Source organism: Bos javanicus, chromosome 10, assembly GCF_032452875.1.
Source record: "Bos javanicus breed banteng chromosome 10, ARS-OSU_banteng_1.0, whole genome shotgun sequence".
NCBI classification, from domain to species: Eukaryota; Metazoa; Chordata; class Mammalia; order Artiodactyla; family Bovidae; genus Bos; species Bos javanicus.
Genome location: NC_083877.1, coordinates 86,630,329 through 86,650,203, shown reverse-complemented (window position 1 = coordinate 86,650,203; position 19,875 = coordinate 86,630,329). Strand labels below are relative to the sequence as shown.

Below are 19,875 nucleotides of genomic sequence, written 5' to 3'. Positions count from 1 at the left end.
TAGAAACACAACATAACACAATACACAAAATCATTTTCCATGTCACAACCAAACAAAGATCTGGAAGTCAATCCAGTCAACTTCCATCAATGGCCTAGAAACTTGCTGAGTATCCAGAGACAGTAGATGCAGAAAACTTTCAAATCCAAGAGAAATTAATCAAGTTCTAGAGATAATAATGCTCCATGGTTTCTATTATCCACTCGACATTTCTGAGTTCTATACAGAAAGTTACCTGACTCTAAAAGTTAGCAAGCATGATTCTGGTGCTGTGCAGAAGGCTAAAAAAATGTCAGGAAAAGGAATGCAGCAAGTGCATCTAATATCAATGCTGCTGGGCTTGTTTTGGGTTGTTCTTCTCCACCACACTCTGAAAACAGGAAAATCTACTGAAGGCATCTCCCTAGGATCTTCCCATCACACTTTTTTAAACCAAGACCTTGCTTTCACAACCTAGGTCAAAAAAAAAAAAAAAAAAAGCACACACATACACAAAAGGCAGAAATCTATTTGTTCTTTCCCCTCTAAGGTTCCAATTCCCCTTTGAAGATAGAAAATAAAATATACCAGCCCAACATAGAAAGACAGAAGAGAAAGGAGGGGGCTAATGGCAGCCAAGCAGGACTACGACAGGTCACAAGAAGGGAAGGAGCCAAGGATCAAATTTCCTTTGCTAATTCTTGTCCCTTAAGTCCCCAACTGTTACAAAGCCAGAACCAGGAGCTGGCTCTTCTCCCGGAATGCAGGGATGAGAGGCTAACTTGGAACCTTAGCTGGCAACCTTTACTCTCATTATCATCATTAACGAGGCCCTCTCCACAGTCCTCCTCAGTACACACACATCAAATGCATCAGACTTTCCGAAGTCCCACTCATTCTCCAACATCCCACTCTGTGTCCCTCAAATAAACTGTTTGCACACACCTTCTCTGCAAGAGAAAAGACTAGCTTCCTGACAATTAGACCAGAGGTCACAGGCCACACAGCTCACACCCACGGAATACAACCAGGTATTTTCCAGAAATTCATTTTGAGGCAGATTTCTTTACTTCAAGAACTTCTCCATTTCTCAATCCTCTCAGACACACAGAAGAACAAATGGGAATTTCTAAAAAGATGATGCCAAAGACTCCTTCTGGAACATGGAAGTGTGGTGCAATGGGAATCCAGGGACCCAGGCCCTCCTCACCACCCTGCCCTTCACTCCCTATGGAGCCTGAGAGGATCATCTCTCTCCCTCATATTTATTAGCACACTCTGGCTTCCCTTATCCTCTATCAATCACCATTTGTCGATATCTGTATGCTCAGTTAATGTATAAACAGAATTCCTACTTACGCAACATAGATTCAGGTAGATATGCATTTTTAAATTCTCTCTCAGGAAAAGTTTTTCAGGAAGGAGTTGGTTTCCATAGTACTTATTTAGGATTCCATTTAATTTACAAAAATAATCACAAATTATAAGAGAGTCTGAGACAGGATTCACCCTCATGTAACTACACCAAAATCATATATTATCAAAACTTTAAAGGTGTAAAGAAAAGGAAGCTCCTTTACCTATCTTTTTTTTTTTTGGTAGCATACTCATAGCTTTTATGGCCAGTACATTCTTCTGACTATTTTATCCAATCTTCAATCATTTAATAGAATATTCCCGCTTTAATTTGAGAAAAATCTTTCTGTGATACAGCACTAGTAAAGGCATTTAAGAGGAAAAAACTACAAAAACTACAAATCCATGTTAACATTACACAAGCAGAGAAAAGTACAATAGGAGTCTGATTCAAGAAAAACCTTCTCTTCAGTTTTTGAAAGCTGAAGCACAGGATTCAACTATTTCATAAACTGGTAAAATTAACAATAATAATAGCTTAAGGAACAGGACAAGAATAATGACTGATGCACATATCGATCAGATTTGCAGAATCAGCCACAAATGAACACAAATTGAACTCAGAAAAACAAGCAGTAAGACCCGTCATTTAAACACCTCACAATAAGCAGCCGACATATTTACTTAACTCTCTCTCAAATTTAGAGGCAAAGTCCAAGACTCTCAGTTGAAAGGCTGAGAAACCAGTAATGTGGAAAGTAAGAGAAAAGAAAAAAAAAACAAAAAACCCAAAGAGAGACAACAGCCTTTATCAGTTCCGTTCAGTTGCTCAGTTTGTCCGACTCTCTGCGACCCCGTGGACTGCAGCACTCCAGGCCTCCCTGTCCATCGCCAACTCAGGTGAATAAAGTCCACCAGGGCCAAATGATCTCAGAATCAACTCTGAACCTAACCAACATCTGTACACACAGATGTACAGATGTGTGACAGCATCGTAGCACACTGCAAAGCCCAGGTCACCTGAGAGGCTGGAACTGGAGGAGAGGACCGGGGTGACAAAGAGAGCACTCATATCAGGCTTATCTCTTACAACGATCAACTCGGCTTAATCAAAACCATTTGGTTACTTGGCAGGCTACAAGAGTCCTTAGAGCAAATCTTTTAACTTAGGCTTAGTCTTTTCTCTGGACATTACAGATTTTAAAAGGTAAAAAGCATCAATAAGTTGCACGGAGAATATTAAACTTCCTCACCTTTCGATGTATGTTTTAGCAGCAGTGTCTACAATTTCAAAAATTCAGTTATCCATGATGACATACACCAGTGCTCCTGTCATTAAAAGGTGCAGGCAAACTAGGCTTCTCCAGTTCTGAGAGCTAACTTTCTTGGTTCCTCTGTGTTGTCTCCATCGTGACCGAAAAACAAGTATCTTCAAAGGACTGTTGCTACCACCTTACTCAACAATGTTTCCCCAAGAAAATTTTCCTTGGAGAGATACAGTTCCTTCAACCCCAGCCAAAACAAAACAAACTTGCAAATCTAACTGGTGCATGGTAAGAAGCAGCCTGACTCCAGATCACATTTTACATTAGCGCCCTTATCCCCCTGTTTCTTCCAAGCAGTTTCTTAGAAAGCAATCTACACTTAGCCGCATTCGTTTCTTAATGCCTGTTGACTCTCCCGCCCAGAGCAATTTGCTTCTGTTGCCATTCTTTAATAACCGACTGTTCTCGCTATGATCCCAAAGACTGCCTTGCTGCTTTCAGCCCAAGCACCTGAAAACTGCTGACCACCCCTTACTTATTGGAACTTTCCTCGCCCTTGGTTCCAGGACACTGCTCTCGTCTGACTGTCCTTTCTCTCTGTCTTTCGTCCCTTCTCTTCTGCCCAGCTAGTTACTGGTAGGTTTGCTCAGGGTAGCATCCTCAGGTCTCTTCCCTTCTAAGTTCTAGCTCTTCTTGGCTGCTCTCATGTATTCTCGTATCTGCAATTAATATTATGATGATGACATTCCAATCTCTGTCTTTAGTCAGGTGTCTCCCGGACACCAAATCCGTAAATCCAAATGCCATCCAGACAACTTCACTAGGATATCCCACAGGTACTCGACGCTCAACGAAACATAGCTCGATATCTTCTCCCAAAACTTTGTTTGTCTTCCCACTGTTCTTCACCTTGGAAAACCCCACACACTAGTCACCTGTGCTAGAGACACTGTTCACCACCTGCCAAATACAACACATTATCATATCTCTTTCTCTGTTTCTCTTTAGTCTATTTTCTATATTCCCCTTTGAGGTAAAATTTACATATTTAATGAAATGGACAGATCTTAAGTGTGCTATCTGATGAGTCTTGATACATCCATAAAACCCACATTCGTATCAACACACAGAACACTTCCATCACCCCAGAAAGATCCCTCATTCCCCTTCCTGGTAAATACCCTGGTCCCTGTCACCACACCACCAGAAACTATTATTCTTATTTGTTATACCAGAGATCAGTTTTGCCTAATCTGGAGTCTCATACAAATGGATGCATACAGGATACACTCTTTTGAGTCTGACTTTTCTCATTTAGTATGCTTTTGAGGTTCATCCATCTATCATTATTTCTTATTTGAAGACAGGTTTACTGAGGTGTAATTTACACACAATAAAGTTCACCCTTCTGAATTACAGTTTGATGAATTTTGACAAATGTATGGTCACTCGCCATCACCAACATGTAGAACAATTCTATCACAAATGTTCCCTTTGTCCCTTTGCAGTCAATGCTCTCTCCTGGTCCACTGGCAATCATGATCTGATTTCTGCCTTTTCCAAAAGTCAAATAAACGGAATCACAAAGTACGTGGCCTTCTGAGAGTGGCTTCTTTCACTTAGCACTGGGCGTGTGAGATTTATCTACATCATCACACATGTCAATACTGTAATTCATTCCTTTTACTGCTCAGTAGTATTCCATTTTATAGACCACAATTTGTTTATCTATTCAACGGCTGATAGACATCTGGGCTGCTTCCAATTTTGGGCGATTATAAATAAAACTGCTACGCACATTCGTGTAAAGCTATTTGCATGAACATATGGTTTCATTTTTCTTGGGTAGATACCTAGGAATGGGAGTGCTGGGTCATGTGGCTAAGTGTATACTGTCACTGTGTTCCTCCTACTGCCCATCATTTCCCTAGCACTAGTCTCTCCCTATTGTAGTCTATTCTCCACATGGCCATCAGAATTATGTTCTAAGACACAAATCTAACAGTCAGATGGAAAGACAGGCAGGGAATCGGCCCAGCAACAGACTCTAATGTCAGGCTGGTTCCTGGAGGACTATAGTCATTTCATGGGGCTTTCTGGGCGGCTCAGCAGTAAAGAATCCATCTACAGTGCAGGAGGATCCAGGAGACACTGGTTCAATCCCTGCGTTGGGAAGATCCCCTGGAGGACGGCATGGCAACCCACTCGAGTATTCCTGCCTGGAGAACCCCAAGGACAAAGGAGCCTGGCGGGCTACAGTCCACAGGGTCGCAAAGAGTCGAACATGACTGGAGCCACTGAACTACAACACAAGAATGTTATACAGTATTCCCTCCGTTATAATTCTGTCATACAAAGCTATAGGTCAAGTCATAATAAAAGTTAAAGGAAAAATAGTAATCCTGTTTTTCCACTGCTCAAAAAACTCCATAGCTGTCTATTGTCTACAGGATGAATTTATACATGCCAGTGCTTTATAAGGAGCAGGAAATGGCAACCCACTCCAATATTCTTGCCAGGATAATGCCATGGACAGAGAGGCCTGGAGGGCTACAGTCCATGGGGTCGCAAAGAGTCGGACAGGACTGAGTGACTGAGCGCAGTGCTTCACAAAGGGGCCCTAAACTACTTCTACAACCTTGTCTCTCACCACCTAATCCAACTCAGGCTACATCTAGTCACACTGAACTTTTCATTTCAAAACATGCCACTTCCTGTCATGACACTGCATTTTGCATGTCATATTCCCTCTGCTAGGGATGGCCTTCTCTGGCTCCCCGAGGCACAGAGCTGGTAACTCCTTGGATATTCCAAGGGCACCTGAGTCACTCTACTACTTGCCCTGAAATGTGTCATTTCATTTCTGCTTATCTCCACCACTTGAGGGCAGAGGTCATGTCTCATTCACTGCTCTATATCAAACAGCCTGTACTATACAAAGCACACAGGAAGCAATCAAGAAATAATGATTTAAAAAAAAGAAGAAAAAAAAATTTTTTTAATGTAAAACACTACAATTTTTGAGAAAGACAAAATAATTTGCAGCTACTTCCTAAAAATAACCCTAACCAGAAGACTTAATACTCATAATAAAGTCACCAATTACAAAGAAATAGGAGAAATTCTAATTAAGATTTTTACATATTAAGGAGAAATTTAATAAAAAGAGGCATAGAATGGGAGGAGGAAAAAAAAGATTTAACAGAGAAAATAACAGTGCATCCAAGTCCTAAGAAGATTACTAAACATGTCATACCATTAGTTCTGGAAATCAACCTACGAACACTCCCCAGAAAAAAAGTCCTAGCTGAAGTTGTAATCTTTGAAATTGGAAAGTGCTGACATTAGCCAGTGCTCGCTGTCAGTCAAATGCTATTGTATAATGGAAATTCTTTTCACCTTGCTTTGGATTGGAATTAAAAATCTAAGAAGGAAGACTCTATCTGGGGTCCAGCAGGAAAATTTGGGGAAAAAAAAAAGACATACGAAAATCCCACAGAAAAATGAACTAAATAAAAGAAAAAGCCCAGAGCCAATTTGTTACCTAGTCCAATAAATCAACATGGTATCTGGCTACCATATGTAAAGGTGGACTTGAAGGGAGTATCTAGAAGGTGGTGTAGTGGTAAAGAATCTGCCTGCCAATGTAGGAGATGCAAGAGATGCGGGTTTGATCCCTGGGTTGGGAAGATCCCCTGGAGTAGGAATGGCAGCCCATTCCAGTATTCTTGCCTGGAAAATTCCATGGACAAAGAAGCCTGGCGGGCAACAGTCCACAGGGTCACAAACAGCTGGACGCGACTGGGCACGCACGCACGTACACACGCACTGCTGATTAGAACAGAAAGAGGCCTTTTTTAGGCCTGATCTGCTAAAAAGGATGATATCATTTTTCCTGAGATCTCGTTACAGGAGAGCAGAGGGAGAATCCAGGATATGAGGCGTGCCAAAAATGGCTGGACGCACCAGAACTTGTATTTATGTGGGTGGAGAGTGAGCCAGAGAGACCTGGCTTTCAAACTTGGCTTTGCCATTTATTAACAGCATGACCTGGGACAAATTATTTAACCTCTCTGAATCTTTTTTCCTTGTCTATAAAACATGAGTAATAAATACCAACAAAACTGTTATGAGGACTAAAGGAAATAGCCAACGAAGTGTGCCTGACAAACAGTAGGTACTTTCTTTTAAGTTCCTTCTACAGTAAACTTCCCTTCCCATCTAAACAGAAGCATTCAATTAGCCAGAAAAGAAAATTATCTCAAAAAGTGAACTGTTTGATGACTTTCATTATTTTTTTTATTGGTCAAGTAGTTTACATTATAAAATGTATGCTGCCCACTGTCAGTCCTTCAGCAAATATTTATGAACAGCCCTACTTTAAGAATGTCAGTTTAGGGGTTTCCCTGGTGGTCCAGTGGTTAAAAAAATCTGCCTTGCAATGCAGGGGACATGGGTTTGATCCCTGGTCCGGGAAGATCCCACATGCCACAGAGTAACTTAAGTCTGTGAGTCACAACTACTGAGCCTGCCCATCTAGAGCCTATGCTCAGCAACAAGAGAAGCCCACCCACTGCAACTAGAGAAAGCCCGAGCAGCAATGAAGACCCAGTGCAGCCAAAAAATAAATAAATTTTGGAAAAGAAAAAAAAAAAGAAGGTCAGCATAATTACCCTGTGAAATAGTCTTAAACAATATCAATAAAAGGCCAAACCAGCATACATTCCACAAAATAGGGTATATTGAACATGGCGGTGGTGGTTTAGTCACTAAGTCATGTCTGACTCTTGTGATACCATGGATTGTAGCCTGCCAGCTTCCTCTGTCCATGGGATTCTCCAGGAGAGAATACTGCAGTGGGTTGCCATTTCCTTCTCCAGAGGATCTTCCCCACTCAGGAACTGAACTCAGGTCTCCTGCATTGCAGGCAGATTCTTTACCGACTGAGCTATGAGGGAAGTCCTTATATTGAGCACAGTTAGTCCTGAACAAGGAAATCACCAGTCTCTGACCTAAATGAGGCCAGTCTGATCAATTTCACAAGTGGCAGAACAGCTGGTTCATACGCTCTTGGGCTAGAGAGGACCGGGGTCATTGCTTCAGCCATCCTCATACACACAGATGAAACCACTGTCAGCAGCAGCATCTTTAAAGGATAGCTAACATCCTGTTGTTCTTGGCTGCTTTTCTCCAACTGCTCAAAAAAAAATTTTAAAAAAAAAAGCTGTTCTCATAGCCAGTTATCTCACATTGCCAATTTCCTAAGCATATTTAAAGGGTTGTTGTTTGTAGCATATATTTCACATGGTACCACATTTTCAAAATCTTAAATGCAGCAACTATTAAGACTGTCAAAAGTTTGTTTTATTGGGAGAGGCATCAAAAATCCTATTGACCATTAGCCCTATGACCAAGATGACTTGATTGCCAAAACTCCTCTTCTGACCCCTTTTCTCTTAAGCTGTCTCTTTCATTTGAGTTCTCCAATTCACTAGCTCCAGGGAGAAGGGACTTAATTTCTCAAGGCCCCAATTTCTTTATTCAGACTAATTATTCTCTGAGGTCCTTTCCAGATGTACAAATTTATTAAAAGGCACCAAGTGGCTAAGTTTCTGGGAGCTTATGAAGGTTCCTAGGTCTACTTTTAAATACTATTAACACAATGCAGGTATTTGTGTATGTTGTCTCATGTAAAATTTGGTTTGATTAAACCACCACCTTATCATCTACACCTTGAACACAGCAGGAACTGAGAAAAGTTACCAGCATAAGAAAACAAAGGAACGGGAATATTGAAGATACCTGGAAACATTGTTGTACACTACAGTCATAGGCCAGAGACACTTAGATACTAATGGAGTGCTCTTGGCAAGGAATCACATAATGCGGAAGGGCAGAAACAACCACCCAAAGAATATAGTGAACCCCATCACCCGACTATTGGCTTCCTCTAAAACACCAATGCCCTGTTCAAGCCAAATTCTTCTGGGAAGCTCTCAATTCCTGTTTACTCTAAAACAAATGAAAAAGAGAAGGAGAAAAAAAAAAACCCAGATTATTCCTTGTAACTTAAACCCCAGGGGAGGTTGGGAACCAGTGGGAGGCAAAGAGATTCACACAAATACACACACGTATACAAAATCACTTCTGATGGGGGGAGGTTAATAAGGCACACAAAATCCCAGGACTGACAGGAAGTGGAATTAGAACCACAAAAGCCAAGAAGACAGTCAACAGTTTAAAAAACTCCAGATGCACCCAGTTTATTAAAACTGAACACAAGCAGGGAGCCAGGAAGGAGACCCATGGCTGATGAAATAGTCTTACAGGGTATTTCACTGAGTCAGAGAAAGTCACTGCTCATTTCTCATCAGAACTTCTAATGCCATTAAAATCAAGAAATTCTTAAGCTTCCAAAAGGCAATCAGGTAATGAAATAAAATAGAAAACATTCAGAAGAGCTTTTGATGATTTCTAGAACCAAGATTTTCACAATAAGAGCTACTAGAAATTTACTCTTATAGAAAAGCCACATAGATATGGAAAAGAAATACTTATTTTTTTAATCTAATAAGGTGTTTGCAGTTGGAATTATATTTCCCATGCCCCCTCCTCAAAAAGAATGCAATAATTTCTAGGAGCTCTAAGTCCTGACTACATCAGATCCATTGGGCCACCACAAGGCAATTAAAGCAAAGAACCAATCATTCATTCAACAAACATTTTCCAGACATCCTCCAATAGCAAAAAAATGCTGCTGTGCACAAAAGGAGCAACAGCAAGGGAGACATTCTTGCCATCTTCAGGGAGACAGACACATAAAGGAGAAGCAGAGGACATGAAGGGGCTCCTGAAGACTGAACAGAAGACTGGGGTCAGGGAGGCTAATTGTGGTGGGAAGACTTAGGAAAACATCACCAAAGAAGTGATACTTGACTTCATCTTGAAAGAAGTCAGGTAAAGTAACAAGAGAAAGATATTTCATCTTTCATCATTCATTTCATCTTTTGTCATCTTTCAGGTAAAGTAACAGGAGAAAGATATTTCCGGCATAGGATAAAAGCAGGTGCAAGGCAGAGGGTGAGGAGAGGAGCCACAAAGGCCAGGGAGATGGTAAAAGATTTGGTTCAGCAGAAGCGGAGACGGAGGGGAAGGGGAGACATGGGGACTACTAAGACGCTAAGCTCGGCAGCTACTGATAGGAAGAGAACACAGAGGAACACATACAGAGCAGCATGAGCAGGGAGGGCGCTTGGCTGGGCCAGGATTTCTGGAGGGAGCACGTCAAGTCGAGTCTCAAGATACAAACAGGAGTGTGCAGGGCCAACAGGAGGGGCATCTTCTAGCTGGACAGTGGCAGTTACGCAGAGGCCCAAGGGAACGGAGTACGCGGGGACCCCATTGGCTTCTGAGGTGTAAGCAGGGGAAATGATACTCCAGAAAAGTCGGCTGGAGTCAGATCCTTAGAGACTTCAAAGCCCTACTAAGTTTCTATTTGTAAGTTAGGTCTGCTGCTGCTGCTAAGTCGCTTCAGTCGTGTCCGACTCTGTGCGACCCCATAGACGGCAGCCCACCAGGCTCCCCCGTTCCTGGGATTCTCCAGGCAAGAACACTGGAGTGGGTCGCCATTTCCTTCTCCAATGCATGAAAGTGAAAAGTAAAAGTGAAGTCGCTCAGTCATGTCTGACTCTTAGCAACCCCAAGGACTGCAGCCCACCAGGCTCCTCTGTCCATGGGATTTTCCAGGCAAGAGTACTGAAGTGGGCTGCCATTGTCTAGGGAGCCGCTAAAGGATTTTAGGAGACACGAACATATTTGCATTTTAAAAGAGATACACAGACATCGTAACCTCTTCTTTTCCTATATAATTTTAGGTCCTAGTTTATCCACCATCTTCTATTCAGAGTCTCAATTTGTATTCCCTTTGTTGAATGCCCCTCAAGTACAGACTGCTATGATAATCTAATATTAAAGAGATCAAGAATTATAATGCCTAACTATAAAAATAACAAAAAAACATTTTTATGGAGTACAAATTAAGGGCTGATAAGTGCCAAGTGCTTGGCACATGTCATCTCATTCGATCTCAGGGTACTCTCAGAAGGTAGGTACCCTCATTATTGCCGTTTTACAGTCGAGGAAACAGGATTAGAGTAATTTGCTGAAAATCAGGAGTGTAGATGAGTCTCAAACTCAGTTTGTCAGGCTCTAACACGCGTGTTCTTTAGTTCTCTGGTATCCTGCCTCTGGAGCAAGCTGGGGCTCTCACAGTCTTACTACTGTATTCCTTTAATTATCCGCCCCATCAATGAGCCTCCTGTGTTTCACTAACGCAGCCTGCCACCTGCTGAAAGTCTGTGTGACTGCACAGACACTCGTACCAGCCTTCACCAAGGAGTCACAGCCGCACAGACAGCAAATGGGTGCAGGTACCCGCAGTGCCACAGTCACAGCTAGAGGGTCAGTGGGCAGCAGGCTCCCCGTCTGGCAGTTGTGAACTGCTTCCTGCTCCTTCTCTGTGCAATCGGGGAATTAAGGATGGGAGGGGAGGGGTGGAGGAGGAGAAAGGGAAGAAAGAAGAGGTGGGGTGGGGTGGGGTGGGGGGGAACTCACTAGAAAGAAGACTGAAACAAAGAGGAGGAGTCATTGGAAAATGGGAGAAAGTACATACTGGTACCAGCCAGAGCTTCTTGGAACAGTTCCCAGTCTGGCTGCCAAAGAGCTCTGGAATATATTTGTTAGAGCTGGATTCCTGTACAGTCCGTTGCAGACTTTTTCTGATTGCACTCTGACAAAGAGACCCACACTCTTAGTTCCAATCCCCGCTTCCCACACAGAAAGCTGGTTAGTCCTCAGGGGACCTCCAACTAAGCTCACCACCGGCCTCTTCATATGCTACGTGAGTTTAGAAAAGAAACAAAAGTCCACCACATACCTTTGACTCCTGTAGAATCACTAAGCCTCTCTACCCCAGGATCCCATCCCAACTTCCCGAGCCCCTTTTCACAAAATACGTTAAGCTTCTTGAGTCTTCTTACCAAAACAACTGCTCCGATGAGGAACAAAGGTTTTACAGGCTGTGGCAATAGCTAGTTCAGCAGAGATTATAGTCTTAATGATCAGGTCCTCTACATGGGCCATCAGTGCTACAGAGGAAAAAAAAAAAAAAAAAAACACTATAATGCATGGATTAGGACTGGATTCCAGAACACAGTATAATTATAAAAGCACACGTGCTCATTCAAAGAAGTCTTCACGTGGCATGTGAATGGTGCTCCATGTGAATGGTGCTCCAGGACAAGGCATGTATGTGAACAGAGGGATGCAGGCAAGAATGGAGGTCCTGGGGGACGCACTCAAGTGGTTCTCATTCTGCTCAAGGCTCAGTGATAGTGTCCACTTTGATTCAGAGCCCTTGTACTCAAACTTGACCCCGTCCATTCACTAATTCAACAACATGAATGAGAGAGACTGCCTGAGGAAAATCTGAACTCAGGGCCAATGCAGAGGTAAGACAATTTGTTATATCAATCTAAAAAGCTGACCGTAGTTTAGTGAGAGCACTTTGATAGTCAAGAAGGACAAACTCACTAAAGACTAAGGAAAAAGTTGTCTTCCAAACTAGAAACAAGGAAAGGGATTTGGGGAGCCACGATAAGTAAGCCCGTTGTTCTCTGTCTTGTAAAGGGCAGGAAAAATTAGCACTAAGAACCATGATCCCATTAGACATCTCAGCGACACTTTCAGAAGTAGAGAGAAAGACTCCTGGTAAGAGGCAATAGTGCCGTGACGCAAGAAGCGAAGTCAGGAAGGAACAGGCCCGGCACTCACCAGTTGTGTCTCTGCCTTCTTGTTTCAGATACCGGAGCATAGCGCTCATGCTCCACTTGTTCCCATAATCCTCCACTTCCGGGTCATCACAGCTAAAACAGATTCATGGATCAAGGTCACAGAGGCAACTAGGCCTGCCTCTAGAAATAAGAGTTTCCAAATAGTCTTTAGAGAAATCTTCCCTTTGCTGACTTCCATTCACCCATTTTTTTTTTCTTGGTGCTTTTTTGTCATATCTGCCTTTGTACCAGTTTCTTTTATCGAAATGAAAATGCATATATTAACAGCTCACCTTAATGAAGGAGGTTGGGGAAAAAGAAGGCAAAATCCTCCTTAACTAAACATGATGCATCATGAATGAGTAGAACAAATTTGCGACTGTGAACAAATTTAAGAATGGTCACAATGCATTGATAGACTGAAATGGTTTGGGATACTAACTGGCCTTTGAGGTAAATGTCACACGTGCCCACAAAACCACCTCTCATGCCATTTTCAGACCAGAACTGAGTCTCTTGGCTAGTGAGCTAATCTTGTGCAGCATTTTAATGAGCTAACCCTGAACAGAACCGTGTTGGCATCTGAAGCAAGCTCCCTTCTGTCAAGTGGTAGACATGGCTTTTTTGGGGATACCTTTTGAGGTATCACCCAAGGGAAAACTCTCCAGAGCGACACCTGAAGCAATGAAGTACACCACTATTACAGCCACAAACAGGGTACATTCCCAGACTGCTGGAAGGGTTTTGCAATCTGAAACCTGTATTTTACAGCTGCCCCCTTATTCCCCACCACCAGCCCTCAACCTACCAGTTGCATCTTTGCCCATCTTCCAAAGTCCAGGATACTGTACCTTCCACCAATTCCAAACACCGGTCACAGGACACTCAATGAAATCTATACAGCTCTGGCAACTATGCCATCACTTCCAGATTCCTTTCTTTCTTTCCTTGGACCTTCTAGGGACCTATTTTTAGTCTCAGTAGAAAGTAACTGTTTGGGTTTCTTTTTTATTTTTCCACTTTCTGGCAAAATTATCAGGATGAAAGAAAACAGAGCAGAAAGAATATTTCCACACAGCTGGGCTGGTACTCTGTTCCACTGAATCTTTTTCTGAGATGGCCTCATTTCTTTTCTTATTTAATTTATTCCTAACATTTTTCCCCTGATCATAAAAATGTTTTAGAAAAACTTAGGAAATACATAAAAGCACAGAGAAGACGACAGATATCCTCCACCCATAATCCCATCCATTATAGTTAAGGACTATTGACATTTTAAAATCTATCCTTCTAGTTTTCTTCTCTCCCCCACACTCCCTCAAGTGGGAAAAAAATCAGCTTTAGTTATCCTGTGTATTCAAAAAAGAAGTGAAATTGCGTGCACTGTATAGTAACCTGCTTCTTCCCCCAGACAATGTACAGGGATGAACATTCTTGTCTCTGAACCTGTGTGCATGCCCTTTGTTATTTCTTAAGGTTAAGTTCCTAGAAATACAATTGCTGGGTCAAAGGGCACAGTATTTTTGAAGCTTTTGATACATTTTGCCAAGTGCTGAAATGACCTAACTTCTTGGCTTCTAAAAAGTTCCATATGCCTAGAAAATTCCCACCCCTAAGTCAAGTGAGGGAACTTAACAATGAGGAAGACAAAACTTGGGAAGGCAGGCATATTTTGGTGGAGAAACGGGACACTGTGGCTGGGCAATCAATAGAGAAGCCATAGCAGGTGAGCCTCAAAACTACACGAAACAACTCTAACAGCTCTACTCTAAGTCACAAGTATATAAAAGTCAAGTTTTCCTCCAGTGCACTTCAGCATCTGCCTCTGAGGCTGACCTCCCTGGCTCCTAGCTCAGGCACAGTCAGTACCTGACATAGTCTCCACTCTTCTTATTCACACTGTAATTGGTCAGGTGCATGAACTGGTTCCGAATGTTCTTGGCTCCTTGGTCATATCGCACAGTTGCAAACCTGATAAAAGAGACAGAGGTTAAATATCACAATAGGGCTTCAATAAAACATAGGGTCAATGAGATATTAATAAAGAGAGGGTGGCATCTGCTCAAACCCTGAGTGCTTATTAAGTGCCAACTCCCGCGCTAAGTGTTTCATGTATAACATCACATTTAATTCAACCATTAAAGTGATTCTTTGAAGTAGGGACTGGTATGTCTAATTTTTTTGATATGAACATTAAAATATGACTTGGAAGATTAAGTAACTTGCCCCAAATCACACTGACTCCAAAATCCATGTTCTTAACCATGGATGTTTTCTGATATAAAATCTTAGTCTGATAGGAAGGATTAAAATGAAAACAAATTTATTCACAATCAGGGAAACTGTATAGGATGCTACAGATGAGGGCACATTAGCTGGTCAAGAAACACTTGAGTGTCTATACAATAGTACCTGGTTCTAAGGCATTCTTTGGAAAACATGCCAAAAGGAAAAAAGGATGCATAATAATATATAGACTTAGAACTCAGAGCCACAGGAAAAAAAACAAACTGATCTATAAAATTAAGAAAATAATGGCAGCATTAATAGCATACAAAGGCTAGGTCTACAGAATGGCATAAATGTAAGCATAGAGTGGATTAATTCCTGAATTTGGAATGAAGGCAAAAAGAGGGATTAAACACGGAGTCCACTGAAAACAGAGCAGCAATCTGATATTCTGGACTGTTGTCAAAAGAAGACTGAAGTATAAAATATATGTGCCTCTGAAGGAAGTAGCCAAGGAGAGAGAAAACTTTCCAGTGATGCTCAACATCAACAAAAGGACACTCGAGTTGAATGGTTATGGTAAATATATCATTCCCTGTTTACATACCACTCTAACCGTATCACCCCCTTCACTAAAGCAGTTGTCCCAAGAGGCACAGCCAAGCGTGTGAAAAAAAATCCTGGAAGGCCACAAGTTTATTTTCATATGATTTGCAAATTATTTACATGTGCTTACTCAGACTATGAAGTCAACATGAATTTTTACCACATTAAAGGGCAACATTTAAAATTTCTCCTTTCCTCTATTTCTTCTCACTCACCCACTATCTCTGTTCCTTAATTCCCCGTACTGGAAATATACAAGAGCCAAAAAAGAAGAGTGGAAAAAGGACAAACCCTCAAAACTAAAATAAACAAACATGAGGCCAGGAAGAAGGATGTGGACAAAGAGAAAATGTTGACCAGGCATGCACAGCTAAGGGACAAGAGTTTGACTGTGTGAGAAGGACTTCAGATTTTCCAGAAACTTCCGGTAGTTATCACTTAACTTCAGCCACGTCATTCTATGGTGAGTAAACCTTACCTATATATCCCCGCCTTTCTTCTTCAGAGATTCTTCAATGAAGAGGGAACCAGTCATTCTCTGAATTCTTGTGCAATGTGAGGGGGGCCCATGCAGGCCCTGCAGAGGCAGCCTGCCTCAACCAGACATTACCTCACAGAGACATACCTCCTGCCATCTCTCCCCCAAAATAATGATTTAGAAGGAGGAAAAAAAGTTCTGCTTCAGAGAAAGAGGTTTTTCACCTCTTCTAAATTCAAGTATCTGATCTAATTTGGTCAACAATGTGAAAAGATTGGCAAAGGCCTGGCAGTCAACCGTAAACTGGTACCCAACATATCTGTCGTCCCTACACTCCTTTTTTCAGTAGGACTACATCTCTAAAACAAAAAAAAAAAAAAAAGTTTTCTTCTTCCTAGTCTTCCTTTTTGCTGGAGCATTTATGTTCTAAAACTCAGCAAGGACAAGATTATTTACAGTTCTACAGAGCATAAGCAGAAGTAAGAATAAGAGAAAACAAAAACGAAAAACCTGAACCCAGTGGAAGTTACCCAAAAGGGCCAAAGTGCTACTTTGTTTATTTCAGTCAGCAGAACAAGAAAAGGAGAAGACCACGGAGAGGAAAGGCAGGCGCACGTGACCTCTGTCCTCCCGTCCCAGGAGGTTCTTAAGGTCCTCACTGAAGCAGGATGGAACAGACCCTATTCATCTCTGATAACCACTTTCCCACATTTTCTTCTTATTTCTAGACCAAAGGTCCTACTAACTTCAGATCTGGCCTACTAACCAAGTTCTGATCAACCTACACAGATTGTTTTTTGTTTTAAAACTTGAATAACTTGGCCATCATTTAAAATTGAGACCTTTCTTCCTCAAGTCCAGTGGCAGGCAGGGCCCACGTGACGAAGATGGTGGACAGGACGGGAAGGCAGCCCAGAGGCAATACAAGGAGGAGGTTATCTAAGCAGGGTGGTGGCCCCACAGGGGTCAAAGTTCACTCAAGGAGGGCATCTGAATGGAGTGGTAACAGGAAGGTTGGAGACTGGCTACATACGAGGGAACTGAGTAAATACGTGTGTTGAAGATAACAGAAGTCAGATTCCTCGCTGTTGGAAAAAAAGGCAAAAAATATGGAAAGGAAAAATGAGCACGAATCCGGTAGTTTTGAGGTAAAATTGGAGGTGTTCACCTGAACTCTTGCTTTTCAATACAGAGATACAGAAAAAAATAAAGATGTAAATGTCTATGTATTTGTACATGTAGGTATATCTATACACATATTTCCTAGGTCTGTCCATTGCACAAACCTAAGAGTAGACATAGCTGAGAACTATGAGCATATCTAGCACCTGTATCTGGATTTCCAAATACTATCCTCCATTAAGGGGCTTCTCAGATGGCTCAGTCGGAGAAGGCAATGGCACCCCACTCCAGTACTCTTGCCTGGAAAATCCCATGGATGGAGGACCCTGGTAGGCTGCAGTCCATGGGGTCGCTGAGGGTCGGACACGACTGAGCGACTTCACTTTTACTTTTCACTTTCATGAATCGGAGAAGGAAATGGCAACCCACTGCAGTGTTCTTGCCTGGAGAATCCCAGGGACAGGGGAGCCTGATGGGCTGCCATCTTTGGGGTCGCACAGAGTCAGATATGACTGAAGTGACTTAGCAGCAGCAGCAGCAGCAGATGGTTCAGTGGTAAAGAATCTGCCTGCTGATGCAGGAGTCGTAGTTAGACATGACTGGGTAGGGAAGACCCCGTGGAGGAGGAAAATAGCAACCCACTCCAATATTCGTGCAAGGATAATCCCATGGATAGAGGCCCCAGGTGGGCTACAGTACATGGGGTCTCAAAGAGTCAGACATGACTGAGCATGCACACACCTGATCCTCAATTAAAAGCAATCATTGCTCCTTGGAGATAATGGTTGATTCAGGGCTGGGCAGAGAAAGAAGATGAGCCTGAAATATCTTGTGCTTAAAGAATGAAGGGACACGTCAAAAGAACACCAAAGTCAGCTTACAGGAGCTCCCACTGGCCAAATCTGGGGCAATTTCAGCATCAGAATAAATCAAGAGAGTAAAGGATTATAACCCATTAAGTAACATAGGAATCCTTAAGTGCACATTGGTGTATATAAACAAATGAATACATGAATGGGATGGAGAGAAAACTCTTTCTGGGGCTAAAATGCCAAATAATAAAAGTAAAAGTATGATGGGATTAGAAATTCATCACTGGACAACCATCATAGTAATCATTCATTCAAGCAAGAAACATCAATGAATATTAAAATTGGGTGAAAATGTGATGAGGAATGACATCCTACATGGTCTCAAAGTATCTCTTCATAAGATAATAATGTGTATCAATTACAGGGGGAAAACAAAGCAATTTTACAGTGGAGAAATCTGCCAGATGTTGTCCTAAGTGTCAAACACCACTAAATAATTGTCATATACCATCAGATTTAATGTGTGAGAACACGGCATCACTTCTGTGACATTCTGGCCAAAAATATATAAGCTGAGTCTAATTATGAAAAAATAAGAGACAAACCCAAATTGAAGGCCATTCTACAAAACGATCAGCCTAAATCTTCAAAAATGCTAGTCATGAAAGTCAAGGAAAGGCAGAGTAAACACTCCAGATCAAAAAAGACTAAAGGGACGTGATAGCTAAATATAATGTGTGATCCTGAATTTGGACCCTTGTATTATAAAGAAAACTATCAGGACAGTTGGCCAAATTTGAATGAGGTTCTCAGACGAAAGGGAAAAGGCAGTTCTTCATACTATTTTTACAGCTTTTCTATAACATCAAAATGGCTTCAAAATTAAAAGTCTAAAAACTTTTATCAACAAAAATAAGTTTCTCTTATTTTTAATAATTAATAATAAAATCTAGATTTTTTTCAGCCTCCCTTAAAACAGCCAGAAGATTTGGCAATACCACCTGTTCTAGTCCATTCAGGCTGCCATAACAAAATACCATAAACTGTGAAGCTTATAAACAACAGAAGTTTATTTCCATTGGCTGGAAGTCCAGGGTCCAGATGCAGGCAGACAGAGAGCACCTTCCTGTTGTATCCTCACAAGGTGGAAGGGGTAAAGAATCTCTCCAGGACCTTTTTCATAAAAGGGCACTAATCATATTCGTGAGGGCTTCACCCTCATGACCTAATCCCCCCAAAGCCCCCACCTCCTAATACCTTGGAGGGGAGGGGTTAGGATTTCAACATATGAACTTGGGAGATCACATTCAGACCGTAGTACCAGCATTACTGCACATCAGTTACTTACTGCCAATGAACAAACAGTAAAGGCCCTTCGGGTGGGACATGTGATCTACCGTTCTCCAGTCTCCAACCAGCCAACTTACTCAGTGAATGTCCTTGTAAGCATTCTGGTTTGTGACTTGTGATTTAGATTCTTACATATCAAACTTCACTCTATTTAGGTCTGAAAGCTTCAACAAGTTTCTTTACTAGAATTAAACTACCCTACTAGATAGGCTTCCCTGGTGGCTCAGAATCCTCCTGGCAATGCAGGAGTCATAGGAGACGCAGGTTTGATCCCTGAGTTCGGAAGATCCCCTGGAGAAGGAAATGGCAACCCACTCCAGGATTCTTGCTTGGGAAATCCCATGGACAGAGGAGCCTGGCAAAGAGTTGGACATGGCTTAGCAAATAAACAACAACTTTATAAATACTTCTCTCCTAACACATACTGAAATTTACATCATGAATTAAGTCTTGAACCTCCCTCTTAATGAAATCAAGATTTAGGAACAGTTCTCAAGACAGAACCTGGAGAAGGAAATGGCAACCCCACTCCAGTATTCTTGCCTGCAGAATCCCATGGACAGAGAGAGGAGCCTTGCAGGCTACAGTCCATGGGGCTGCAAGAGTCAGATATGACTTAGCAACTAAACCACCACCTCAAGACAGAATTCCATAGCCTTGACCTTTAAACCAAAATAAAGAAAGAGGAGAAAACAAAAAAGGAGGCAGTGGGGTAGGGGGATGTCTGCTTTCTTTGCCAAATCTGAAACCCTGGTACTATTTCACAACCTACAGATGAATAGAGAACTATATGCCCTTTTCTCTTTTTTTTATTTTGTGACACTAAAACATATATAATCTTTATTCTG

General features: G+C 41.9%; 1 protein-coding gene across 24 annotated transcripts in view; it reads right to left on the bottom strand.

The window, feature by feature from the left end:
- The window catches only part of TTLL5 (tubulin tyrosine ligase like 5), a 318,832-nt gene that overhangs the window by 253,481 nt on the left and 45,476 nt on the right, over positions 1-19,875 (bottom strand). For all 24 annotated transcript variants that reach the window (XM_061429505.1, XM_061429521.1, XM_061429506.1 and 21 more), the window contains exons 10-12: positions 14,300-14,401; positions 12,432-12,523; positions 11,639-11,746 (exon numbers count right to left, since the gene is read on the bottom strand). In XM_061429505.1, the coding sequence (XP_061285489.1) occupies positions 11,639-11,746; positions 12,432-12,523; positions 14,300-14,401 (302 nt within the window). The remainder of the gene's footprint in view (positions 1-11,638; positions 11,747-12,431; positions 12,524-14,299; positions 14,402-19,875) is intronic.